This window comes from Podarcis filfolensis, assembly GCF_964270895.1.
Source record: "Podarcis filfolensis genome assembly, chromosome: 16".
NCBI lineage: Eukaryota > Metazoa > Chordata > Lepidosauria > Squamata > Lacertidae > Podarcis > Podarcis filfolensis.
In genome coordinates, this window is record NC_139620.1 from 19,094,645 (window position 1) to 19,108,346 (window position 13,702).

The 13,702-nt window shown below is 48.6% G+C and overlaps 2 protein-coding genes across 2 annotated transcripts in view; both read left to right on the top strand.

Annotated features, from left to right (window-relative positions):
* Positions 1–390, top strand: part of KSR2 (kinase suppressor of ras 2) — a gene marked incomplete at its 3' end in the record, with an annotated part of 188,233 nt that extends 187,843 nt beyond the window's left edge. Inside the window, exon 18 of the mRNA XM_083589987.1 lies at positions 264–390. Coding sequence (XP_083446113.1) covers positions 264–270 — 7 coding nt within the window. The remainder of the gene's footprint in view (positions 1–263) is intronic.
* The window catches only part of WSB2 (WD repeat and SOCS box containing 2), a 349,668-nt gene that overhangs the window by 224,609 nt on the left and 111,357 nt on the right, over positions 1–13,702 (top strand). The gene's annotated exons all lie outside the window — the stretch shown is intronic.

Sequence of the window (13,702 nt, forward strand, 5' to 3'; positions counted from 1 at the left end):
CTTCTGGTTTACCACCAAATCAGGGGGATAGCAATGCTTGTCTGCTTCCTCCTCCTCCTCCTTAGTCTCAGCATTGCCCCTTGTAGAACTCACAAGTCTAGCATCAGTTGGCTCAGCCTGCCACTGGCTCTGGCGCCACCTAGTGTTGGGCTCCCTGCTTTTTACCCTACCCAGGATGCAGTGAGATGAGCCTCCAAAGGAATTGCATTGCCTCATTTGCTCCATCCTCCTGTTTCACCTTCCTTCTCTCTGCTTCCTTCCAGGCTGTGATGGATGGCTCAAAATGACGGTGCCTTTCGTACGCTTTTCTTCCTCTCCTCGACCACCACCACCACCACCTCCTCCTCCTCTTCTCCTTGTTCTGCGAGAAGGCCGGAGCAGGGAAGCGAAGCTTGGGAGCGCTCCTGAGGACAAGGAGACATGGCCTCGCTCTGGTCTCTGGAAGGGGGAGCGCCTCCTGGCTAGCCGGAGGAGCACCACGCTCTGCCAGGGGGTCAAGAAGGATCCCATGAGCGGGTGAAAATCAGGTTCGATGCCAGATAGGCCCTGCCAGGAAGCGGCAGAGGGGGATGCCCTCTGCTCGCCCTCAGGGTGCGAAAGACGTTGGAGGGCCAGTTGGCGGCAGGTGGTCTTTGAAACCCTCCCCAGCGTTGATTCTTGCTTAAGTGGGGGCAACAAACTTCATCAGACAGTCAAAGGTTCTTAGGACCTCGCCAGCACCCTCTGAAACCAATGGAGGAGAGGGATAGAAAGACTGTGTGTAATATTTTGTTTTTGTTTCGTTTTATCCTGTTTAATTGCACCTAGTGGTGGAAGTGAGGTTTTCAGCTGTTTCCCAACATAGGGGTGTGTGGTGTGTGTGTGGTTTATTTGGGGAAGGAGGCCTTGTCTCTAGAACCTTTCAAGAACTCCTAAAGCCTCGGGCCCCCGGAGATCTAATGTGGCCCTCTGAGCCTCTCTCCTTGGCCCTTGGAACTCTGCCCAGACCACGCCTCCAAGGCCACACCCCTCTCTGCCCCCTGCTGTGCCCCCATTGGTTAATTTTCCCTGGCTGGAATGTGTCCTTGAACGGTGATAATACCTCTCCCTTGCCTGGATGGAAAGTTGGGGGTGCACATGGACTTTTGGTCACACCCACCACTGGTATGTGGCCCTCAGAAGGTTGTGCACAGGGGAATGTGGCCCTCAAGCTGAGAAAGGTTCCGTCCATGCCATCAGTGATGGTATATTTATTATTTCAGCCCTACTTCACTGTCTCTGTTGCTTCATCTCTCTCTCTCTCTCTCTCGGTTACACATGCCAGATGTCAGGGTGTGAGAACAGGATGCTAGACTAAATTCACCCATGGATTGGCCTGATCCAGCGAGGCCATTATTATGAAGTCTCCTCCAACTGTATGATTCCTTAATTCCCAAATTTGCCAAGAAGCTATTTCACCAGGAATAATTCATTCTCCTTAAGTGCCGGAGAGCTGGCTAGCTTCCTGTTGGCGGGCTGGGAACAACAAACCCTCTTCCTGCTATCTTAGCACCTCGACTCCCCCGAGGAACATGCTGGTCTCCACAGTCATTTCTTAGCCCTTGTCGGCTGGCAGATATTCAGCATGGTGAGAAGCGAGCAAGGCGATCAGGATGCCCCAACAGAGAGGCAGTGCAGGATCTTCAGGAACAGCAAATTGGTGCAGAGACGTGGCCACTGTCGGTAGCACACCCACATGGGAGCAGGTATGCATGTCTCTCTCTCTCTCTGGGTCTCAAGCTCTTGCGCAAAAGCAAATCATTCCGCTATAGGTGGCATAGAGCCACTTCTTTGGTTATGCTGATGGTGGTACTTCACTAGCTAGCTGAAGTCATTACCTTAATAAAGGGACTGGCCTGGCCAGCTTGCTGTTATGCATTCCTCCCCCACAGATACAGGACCCCAAGGATTAGAAGAGACTCGGGGCATCATGCAGACTGACCCCCCCCCAGCAAACTCATAATAGTGTGCATAAACAATGGTCATATCTTATGTGAATTAATCCGCATGTGCCTTGTGTTCAGACCAGGGTTTCCCCAACTTGGGTCTCCAGCTGATTTTGGACTACAACTCCCATCATCCCTGACCGATGGTCCCACTAGCTAGGGATGATGGGAGTTGTAGTCCCCCAAAACAGCTGGAGACCCAAGTTGGGGAAACCCTGGTTTAGACCCACAGCATGTGGTGGCAGAAACCCTAGAAGCTGACATTGTCGAAAGATGTGGAGAAGCCTCTCTGTGAAGGCTGGTTAGGAGAAGCCCAGCCCAACTGCCTGAAATTGAGAGGGGGCGGGTGGGGAGGGGAAAAGTTCTGCAGCTCGTCGAGGCAAATCTGTAAATAAACCCACGTCTCTATGGAGCCTGCACATAAATCCGAGCTACCGGATGACCCGTGCCCCTCCCTCGGATCTCCTATTAGATGGCATTGTGGTGATTTCCCTTATATTCTGAAGAGGGGGCTATTTTTACACTGGATAAATATCAGTCGATAAAAGCTGGGGTTAAAGAGGGCTGGTGGGGGGAGGGGCTACATAGCAAAGATCAGGGAAGGGTGTAGAGAGAAAAAAATAAAAGATTTCTTATGATTAATGAAGACTTTCAAAAATAAGAATGCCCGGTGCAAATGATAGACTGGCATCCTATCAATTCATGGAAATTCATGCCGGGTGCTAGACAGCTCCCTCCCCTTCTGCACCATTGTGTAGCAGATGGTCTCCTCTTGAACTCCTGGTTCTACCCACCAGCACATCCAAAATCACTGGCAGTTTTTGCTGCTCCCAACCTCCCCACAGGTTCTGGATCTAGGGAGTGAGAACTGAGAAGAGGCACGAGAACCTAAAAGCAGCCCTGCTGGCTCAGCATGTTGGCCCGTCTGCCTCCATATCCTGTTCTCACACATTGGCCAAGTAATCACCTTTACGAAGCCTGCAGTCAGGACCTGAGCTCAACAGCACTCTCCCTTGCTTTTTGCATTTCCCGGCCACTAGTATTGCTGCCTTCAACAGTGGATGCAGAATATAGCCCTCCTGGCTAGTAGCCACTGGTAGCCTTTTCCTCCTCCACGAATTGTCGAATCCTCTTTTGGTGGCTGTCGGTGCTTCTTGTGGAAGGGGGTTCCATGGGCTTCATTGGGTGACTGTCTGACGATAGCCTAAGCAGAGCTTTCCCAGATCAGGCCATCTAGTCCAACATCCTTTTAGCACAGTAGCCAACCGGATGCCCCAATGGGAAAGCCCACAAGCAAGGTCCTCAGCGCAGCAGCAGCGACAGTGGGTAGGCTTTGCACTGGGAGTCCCGAGTTCAACTCCTGACATCTCCCCCTGGAAGAGCGTGCAAAGCAGACGTTCTTTGTATGTTTAAAGCTGCAAATGAATTTTTGTTTGGTCTTATGCAAGAGGTGTGTGGTCGCCAGGAGCTGGAGTCTAGCAGAGGCGAGCAGTCAGAGCGAGAAACCAAAATGCTGCAGGCCTAGTGATCCCAGTAGGTCTTGCTCCAACAAGGCAGTTGCGAGGACTGAAAGTCCCTGCCTTCCTGACACTTCCTCAGGCTCCTCCTCTCCAAGGTCTTTCCCAAGTGACCTGCACACAACCCCCCTCTGCTGTGCCCTCTCGATTTCTCTGCGTGGTTTAGGAGACCAGGGAAGGAGGGAGCTGGTCGCAGCAGGAGGGGGAGACTCCCTGGCTTCTTCAGCAGCCGGCTTCTCTCTCTCTCCTGACCCCACTCCCCTCCTGCCTCCATTTCTGCCTCTGATTCTCGGCTGGTGTCTGCCACAGTCTCTTCCTGCTCACTAAACCCTGTTGCCCCTTTAGTTTCTGACACCTCCTCCTCCCATCTGTTCACTCTTCTCCCTCTGACCAATTATCGTCCTCCCACCACCAACCCCCCTGGCTCTGAGCCTCCTTCCCCTGGGGGTGTCTCCCACCACTCTGCAGCCAGCCAGTCCATGACAGCGGTCAATCATTTGTTGTGAAGGGTCCAGAAGTTTCCTTCCAGTTGTTTGTTTGTTTGTTACATTCATATCCTACCTTTTTCTCCAAGGAGCTGAAGCTGGTGTGCATGGTTCTCATTGTTTGATCGTCACAACAACCCTGTGAGTTAGGCCGAGAGGCAACCACTGGCCCCCATGGCCACCCAGTGAGCTCCATGGCCGAGTGGGGAGATTTGAACCCTACTCTCCCAGGTCCTAGTCTGACAGTCTAAATGCCACCTTGAGCTCCTTGGAGGAGAGGGGCGGGGCTATAAACGTAATAGGGTTTTTTTTTGTTGTTGAAAGGAAAGCGAGAATACGCTGCAACATTTTGCTGCAGCTCCCATTAGCTCAGTCCAGTAGCAGCTCGTGAAGTTCCTGACATTCCGGATCTCAAACTCTATACAAGAGACTGGTGTGCAGATGTTAAGCTGGGAGGGCTTGAGGGTGACCAGGACATTTGAAACCCCTGCAAAACTCCAGGGATCCCATGCACCCTTGTTCTCAACATCACCTTGGAAACATGGTGCACATTGTGTGCATGGGGTGAGGGTGGGGTGGGGTTATGACCTTATGAAAACACTGAGCATTGGGGAAACTTTGTTGGCCGTTTCAACTCCATTATCTGTAAAATACACAGTTTCCACCTTCTGTACATATGAATATAGACTCACAACCTGTATGTATGTATATGGCAACATGCATACGTATTTGCCAAATCTCAGATACTGTACAGGTTCTTTTTCTTCTTCTTCTTCTTAATTAATGGCTGCTTTTTGTTTTCTCTGTGTTGGTTCTGACTTGACAGAGTGAGCTGTGGTACATCATTGCAGGCACAATCAAAAGTGGAAGCTCTCCTGTGCGAACCCCAGTAAAACAGAGCTGAGAATGAGCAATCCTTTGTGGCAGAGCTCTTACGCAGCTCCCATCCACAGAATCATAGTCACTCTGGCCAGTGACCAAAATAAATACATTCATTCATTCGCAGAATTGTAGAGTTGGAAAGGTTCCTCCAAAGGTCATCTAGCCCAACCTGCTGTGATGCAGGAATTGAAGCCTTCATTATTATTATTTAATCGCAGAATCCTTCCTCCCCCCCCCCGTCACCCCAAAAGCATTTGCAACAGGATACGCATAGCAGAGCATTCCCCTGAGAATTGTGTCTCCTTACCCCTTTCATTTAGAGATTTCTTTCTTTCTTTTTTTAAAAGAACATTATAAATAACTGTATATGGAATATAAATATATCTATTTTGTGGTGGTTGTTGCCGAATTCTCGTCACTGGAAAACAAACAAACCAACATTGACTCTAGTGCAAAGGGGGGGGGGGGGGAATCACGTAGAGGGGGGAAACAAAACAAAACCCCCACCCCAAACTCTGAACTGGAATGAAAATATAAGGCACGAGGGTTCTTCTTTGAGGATTGTAAATTTTGTACAGGACCATTTCTAAAAGTTTTCTACACTCGAAGGAAAAGTATTTATTATTTCTGCCGTCTGACTGGGGTGTGAGTTGCCGTGGACTGTAAAGAATAAAAATAATAAGAAAAATGGGTTGCTCTCTTCTTCTTTTTTCTCTTGTGCTTTTGTGTGGTGTTCGGTGAGGTTAATTCTGTATGACTTACTTATGCCAATAAAGACTTTGAAAATGATGCCATTCCATTCCATTCCTTTCTTTCTTTCGTTCCTCTAACTCCCCACCTTCTGTATTTTTTAAGAATAGTATATTTTTTGAATTCGTTTTCAATGATGCCAACAAAATATAAGCAGACAGCTTGCTTGCTTGCTTATTTATATCCCAACTTTTTCTCCAAAGAGCTGAGGGCAGTGTAAACAGTTCTACCCCTCCTCATTTAATCCCTACAACAACATCCCTGCAAGGAAGTTAGGCTACATATCTTTGAAGGTGACCCAGAAACTACAACTAATCCAGAATGTGGCAGCTAGACTGGTGACTGGGAGTAGCTGCCGAGACAATATAACACCGGTCCTGAAAGACCTACATTGGCTCCTAGTATGTTTCCGAGCACAATTCAAAGTGTTGGTGCTGACCTTTAAAGCCCTAAACCATGGGTAGGCAAACTAAGGCCCGGGGCCCGGATCCAGCCCAATCGTCTTCTCAATCCGGCCCACGGATAGTCAGGGAATCTGTGTGTTTTTACATGAGTAGAATGTGTCCTTTTATTTAAAATGCATCTCTGGGTTATTTGTGGGGCCTGCCTGATGTTTTTACATGAGTAGAATGTGTGCTTTTATTTAAAATGCATCTCTGGGTTATTTGTGGGGCATAGGAATCTGTTCATTATTATTTTTTTTCAAAATATAGTCCAGCCCCCCACAAGGTCTGAGGGACAGTGGACCGGCCCCCTGCTGAAAAAGTTTGCTGACCCCTGCCCTAAACTGCCTCAGCCCAGTATACCCAAAGGAGCATCTCCACCCCCATCATTCAGCCCGGAGACTAAGGTCCAGCGCCAAGGGGCTTCTGGCGGTTCCCTCACTGCAAGAAGTGAGGTTACAGGGAACCAGGCAGAGGGCCTTCTTGGTAGTGGCGCCTGCCCTGTGGAATGCCTTCCCATCAGATGTCAAGTAAATAAACAACTATCTGGCCTTTTGAAGACATCTGAAGGCAGCCTTGTTTAAAGAAGTTTTCAATGTTTGATGTTTTATTGTGTTTTTTAAAATCCTGTTGGAAGCTGCCCAGAGTGGCTGGGGAGGCCTGGCCAGATGGGTGGGGTATAAGTAATATTGTTGTTGTGGTTGTTGTTGTGGTTGTTGTTATGAGAGGCAGTGGCTGGCCCAAGGTCACCCAGTGAGCTTCATGGACAAATGGCCCAACTCAGTATAAAACAGATTCCTGAGTTGCCGTGGCTTCCTATGTGTTTGCTTAATGCAAAAGAAGTCCAAAGTGGGGAATGGGATTGTCAGCAAAGGGTTAAACATGATATCATTCATCTCAGGTAAGAAAACATGGAGGAAGGGAAGGTGTGGTGCTGACCTTCATTACCACTGATGCCAAAAATATTTTCAGCTTCCTCCTGGCATTTTGCATTTGCAACGCGATAGGGTGACAGATTCCCTTACCCTGCCATAACGTTTGTGATGACAAGGTCTAGACGACTCGACTCCTCTAGAGAGCCGTGGCACATAAACAGCCTGTTTGCAGGCCCCACTGAAAAACTGGGTCTCGGTGGAACCTAGGAAGCTGCCTTACAGAGCGTCAGACCATTAGTCCAGCTAGCTCAGTGTTGTCTACACTGACTGGCAACATCTCTCCCAGGTTTCAGTCATGGACTGGCTGGATCAAGAGGACTGGTGGGAGGGACCAGCCGGGGAACCCCCAGGGGAAGAAAGCTCAGAGCCAGGGGATTGGTGGTAGGACAACAATTAGCGGATGTCAGGGACTGGACTGAGGAGGAATGGTGGGAACCGCCCCCCCCCTTCTTGAACCTTCCTGAGAAGAGGAGGACAGTATAGATTTAGAACAGTGGTTTGCAGAAGGTCATAGTTTGGAGGCTGCAGAGGGGAGGAGCTGGGAATTACTGGGAGAGCAGCAGGAAGAAGAAGCACCAGGGGGGAGACAGCTGACAGACTCAGTGTCTCTTGAAAGCATTCCTGACCACCCCTCTCCCAGAACCAGGCGTGCCTTGAGAGTAGTACAACAGAAAGCTCAGAGGCAGATAGCAACAATCAGTTGGCACAAGGGTGACGTAGAATAGGAGGGACTGAGGGGGGGGCTTTACTTGGAGCAATGCCATTATGTAAGAGAGACCGCATTCCTTTGTCTCTCTCTGTGAATATTGAATAAACTACTTGATAAGAACTCTTCTTTTTTATCTGTTTCTTGGCATCCCACCATGGGAGGAATAGGATTCCCTGAAGCCTTGACAGTGGTCAGAGGGAGAAGTGGGAGCAGTCTGGGAGGAGGAGGTGTCGGAAGCTGAAAAGGCAACAGGGTTTAGTGAGCAGGAAGAGTCTGTGGCAGAGAGCAGCCCAGAACCAGGGGCAGAAGTGGAGGTTGGAGAGGAGGAGGGCCAAGAGGCAGAGATGCGGCAGGATGCTGAAGAAGCCAGGGGGTCCTCTCTCCTGCTGTGACCAGCTCCCCTTCCCCTGGTCTCCCAGAACCAGAAGAGGGAGGAGCAAAGACAGGCATGATGACAGTAGCCTGGGAGACGAGATGTAGGGAGCTGTGGGAAGGCAGGGACCTTCAGTCCCCTCAACTGCCTCATGGGGGCAAGATCTACCGGGACACGTTGCTGCGCTCACTAGGCCAGGCCACCTGAGCAGTTAGCTTCACTTACAACGAGTGATTTATTTCTGACCAGCACCTGACACCTGCTCCTTGACAGGTGAACTCCTCCATCCTTACCTGGCGAGGCCATTGGGAATCAAACCTGTAACTTCCTACATGCAGAGCAGATGCTCTACCACTGAGCTACCATGGCTCTTTACCTTAGGAGCCTTAGGCATCCCAGTTCCAGCATATGGGCAAAAGAAAAGGCATTTTTAAATACCAAGCTGCTTGGAGGGGAAGGAAGCAAGCAGGGTAGAAAACAAAGAGACACTACTGAATCGGAGGCAAAACAACAGAAGCAAATGGAGCAGTAAAATGCCTGAATGGATGGGATTAGAGCAACATTAGATTTCCCTTTCTGATCTGGACCGCTCTCCATTGCTGACACTGCAAATGCTGGGACTTTGCAAGTTATTTCAGAGGACCGGCTCATCCGACTGTGGCTTCCCAAGGGACAGGATTCTCCGATTAGGGTGGGCTGGGCTCCCGAGGAGAAGCCAGCCTGAGGGTAGCATTAAGGAACCAGGGCTCATCGCACAGACCGCAGCTAGTCACCGTGGCAAAACGACGCTGCTGACTTGAGCACTTCCTTCTTCATCGCCTCCCTCCTTTAATGCTTCCTTTCAGTAAATAGTTTCATTAGCCTGCATTTAAGGACAAGAAAAGCAAAACCCTTTGGGGTAAGTAATGAGATAAATTGCCACCCTCCCCGTTCCCTTAGGAATTAAGGCTGCAGTGCTTGGGCAAAGCTCCTTATTCAGCACTTCCTTCTTCCTGAACCTGGGGGAACTCTGGCAGAAGTTTGGGGAGAAAGTTAAGTCAAACTTGAACAAAGGCAACCAGGAGCTGATGGAGAGGCGCTGACAGAGGCCACAATCACACTATGCCTCCAAAGCACTAGGGCGCCACTTTAAACAGCCATTGCTTCCTGCAAGGAATCCTGGGAGCTGCAGTTCATTAAGGGTGCAGGGAATTGTTAGAGGTACAATTCCCAGAGTTCCCTGGGGGAAGAGGGATTGGTTGTTGAAGCCATCCATTTAGATGGCTTTAAAAAGAGGATTAGACAAATTCAGGGAGGACAAGGCTATCAATGGCTGCTAGCCAGGATGGCTATGGTCTGCCTCCACAGTTGGAGGCAGAGATGCTTCTGAATGGCAGTTGCTGGAAACCACAGAGGGGGGAAGACTTGCTGTTGTGCTCAGGTCCTCATTGGGGCATCCAGGTGGCCACTGTGAGAACAGGATGCTGGACTAGATGGGCTTTTGGCCTGACCCAGAAGGCTCTTCATAAGTTCCCCTATGGAGAGGGAGAGAACCTTGTACAGTCATACCTCTTGTTACATTTGCTTCATGATACTTTTTTTCAGGTGTCCCGCGGTGACCTGGAAGTATCAGAAAGGGATACTTCTGGATTTCGCCACTCGCACATGCACAGACGCGCAAAATGACGTCACACGCATGCGCAGAAGCAGCAAATCGTGATCCGCGTGTGCGCAGACGCGGTTGCGTTCCTTTCAGGTTGTGAACGGGGCTCCGGAACAGATCCCGTTCGCAACCAGAGGTACCACTGTATGTCATCTTGTGCAACTTGTAAGAAAGGTGCAATATACATGAAATTAGGTGGTCATTGGCTTGATCCAACCGGCTCTTCTTATGGTTTGATTTAGAGAATCTGTCTATGTCTATCTATTATCTATCATCTATCTATCTATCTATCTATCTATCATCTATCATCTATCATCTATCATCTATCATCTATCTATCTATCTCTATCATCTATCTATCTATCTATCTATCTATCATCTATCATCTCTATCATCTATCTATCTATCTATCTATCTATCATCTATCTATCTATCTATCTATCTATCTATCTATATCTATCATCTATCTCTATCTATCTATCATCTATCTATCTATCTATCTATCTATCTATCTATCTATCTATCTATCATCTATCTATCATCATCTATCTATCTATCTATCTATCTATCTATCTATCTATCTATCATCTATCTATCTGTCTGTCATCTATCATCTATCTCTCTAGCATCATCTATCATCTATCTATCTAAAGAGAAACTTGTATCTCTTGCAGTGTCCATTTCTTTAGGAAATGTAAACCCAAGTTCTAAGCAAGTTAGGGAAAAGCTCTTCCTTTGTCAAGTCTCTCTCTCTCTCTCTCTCTCTCTCTCTCTCTCTCTCTCTCTCTCTCTCCCACTCTCTTTTGCAAAGAAGGAAATGACACACTCCTAGAAGGACCCCTCCCTAAACCCCCAGTAAGAATCTGCCGTTTGGCGATAAATTACAGCCATGATCATAATCTGCCCTGAACGTTTGGACAGCAACAGCAGGGATAGATGCCGCAAAGATGTCACGCTAATGAAAATTATGGCTCGGTTGCGCAGATAATGCCATTGTTCGTCCCATTTATAGAACTCGCCTTCCAGGCCACGTGCCACGTACCTCCAGCCGGTTCCGCAGCTGCCGTGAAGCAGAGATTTGAAAAGGAAAAAGGCAGGGTGGGTTGATGGGAAGCAGCTCACCCTTAACAATCACCCTAGACTCAAGCCCAAGTCAATGTGTTAAGTTTGTTTTTCCTGCAGATGTTGACACAACACTAGGGATGGGGAATTTATCTTTTGACCTCTGCTTGCATTTTAATGAAGAGCTACTTAATTTGCACTTCTAAAACATATACGTGAACCAAAACTCATCCTTCAATAATATTAAATTCTCTGAATTTTTGACACACTTCTCCAGCCAAAAAATGTGTGGAAAAATGCTTATATTGGTCAAAGTCATGTAGGGTACAGTAAAGGGACCCCTGACCATTAGGTCCAGTTGTGACCGACTCTGGGGTTGGGGCACTCATCTCGCTTTACTGGCCGAGGGAGCCGGCGTACAGCTTCCGGGTCATGTGGCCAGCATGACTAAGCCGCTTCTGGTGAAACCAGAGCAGCGCACTGAAAGGCCCGTTTACCTTCCTGCCAGAGCGGTACCTATTTATCTACTACCACTTTGATGTGCTTTTGAACTGCTAGGTTGGCAGGAGCAGGAACTGAGCAATAGGAGCTCACCCCGTCGCGGGGATTCAAACCACCAGCCTTCTGATTGGCAAGTCCTAGGCTCTGTGGTTTAACCCACAGCGCCACCCGCGTCCCCACTGGTATACAGTAGCATGTCCCTATTTTCATTGGCGGGTATGGAGTTAGGCGACCCTTGACATAAAGAGATATCTAGCTATATAACCTTTAGGAGACATCTGAAGGCAACCCTGTATGCGGAAAGGGATTTTTAAAAAAATGTTCAGTTTTTATTATGTTTTTATATATTTTGGAAGCCACGCAGAGTGGTTGAGGCAACCCAGTCAGATGGGCGGGATATAAATAATAAAATTATTATTATTATTATTATTATTATTATTATTATTTACTTGGACATCCCTATTTTCATTGGAGAAACATTGGCGGGTATGTATATACAACGAAAAATCAATCAGTTTGAGTTGTGCAACTCTACTAGACCCCAAATCTTTAAGCAATGTGGATTAAAATCGCTTCTGGGGTCCTGAAGCTTAATCTTTATTAGCTTCATAGTGGATCTACCCCTTGTGGACCTTGCAGGATTTCCAGGGGGGAGGGAAGTGCAATTTTTTCTTTCCGCCTTCTCCTTTCTGCTCATTCCACAACCCTGCATATTTTAAAAGGCCATGAATAAACTATGAAAGGTTGCTCACACCTCACACTGGCTCTGGCTGGATCTTTTCATCTTCAAAAGCCGTCAAGGAGACATTAACAAATGAGCACACGCAAATACCCAGCGAGTCTCCAGGCGCTCCCGCCATCTTCCTAAGTAGTTGGAGGAACTCCAGAGGTTGAGAGTGAGAGGGAGAAAGAGCTGGATGGATATGTCACATAGAGCCGCCCACAGGAGTCTGGTGCCTAAGGAAGGAAATCCCCAATTTGATGATGATGATGATGATGATAATTTATTACTTATACCCCGCCCATCTGGCCAGGCCTCCCCAGCCACTCGGGCCGCTTCCAACAGAATATTAAAAACACAATAAAGTGTCAAACATTAAAAACTTCCCTAAACAGAACTGCCTTCAGATGACCTCAAAAAGTCAGATAGTTGTTTATCTCCTTGACATCTGATGGGAATGCGTTCCACAGGGCAGGCACCACTACCAACCTCTGCCTGGTTCCCTGTAACTTCATTTCTCGCAGTGAAGGCCCTCAGAGTTGGACCTCAGTGTCCGGACTGAACGATGGGGCTGGAGACACTCCTCCAGGTATCCTGGGCCGAGGTCGTTTAGGGCTTTAAAGGTCAGTACCAACACTTTGGTGATCCACTGGATCACCCCCTTGTGCAATGCATATTTGAAATGGGTTTGCATGGGCGAGCTTCTCCGTGGGCTGAACTTTTCACCCAGTTTTCTGGGGTGGTGAATGGTGCCCGAAGGATGCCCACTTGCCATTTTCATTCCAGGGAGGGTGAAAACAAAATGTTGGGTGGCACAGGACTCACCATCATCCCCTGGTTCCCATGGGGAACCTCAGTCCCCAAATGTGGCTCCCCAGGCTTCTTTTTCTGGCACTCTACCCCTCCCTCAAGGGACGCGGGTGGTGCTGTGGTCTAAACCTAGGACTTGCCGATCAGAAGGTCGGCGGTTCGAATCCCCGTGATAGGGTGAGCTCCCGTTGCTTGGTCCCTGTTCCTGCCAACCTAGCAGTTCGAAAGCACGTCAAAGTGCAAGTAGATAAATAGGTACCGCTCCAGCAGGAAGGCAAACAGCGTTTCCGTGTGCTGCTCTGGTTTGCCAGAAGCGGCTTAGTCATCCTGGCCACATGACCCGGAAGCTGTACGTCGGCACCCTCGGCTAATAAAGCGAGATGAGCACCGCTACCCCAGAGTCGGTCACGACTGGACCTAATGGTCAGGGGTCCCTTTACCTTTACCTTTATCCCTCCCTCAGACACATCTCCCCTCCTGAGGCCACCCTTCCTATCAACCCTCAAGTTTTTTTGCCTGGCTAGGAACGTGCCCCTTGAATTGTGAAAATGCCACTCGCTTGCATGGCTGCAGAACAGAGAGGGCTGGGTGAGCATGTGTAGAAAACGACCCCGCTATACAAAGCTTTTGTTACGTTCTTGTTTTTATTATGTATTTTGTGTTTTTATTTCACGTTTTTTATGTTGTGAACCTCCCTGAGATCTGCGGGTGGAGGGTGGCATACAAATTTGAATAAATAAAAATAATAAAACAAAGTGTCCCAAGAATCTCTTTCGACAATGTCAGGGAATCAGGAGCAGGAGCACTGGGGAGAGAGGATTGGGAGAGCGAAGGGGAAGAATCCGAGGGCAGCGTAGGGGAGTATGACAGTGGCCCGAGAGATTCCATGAGCTTCTCCAGCGAATCAGA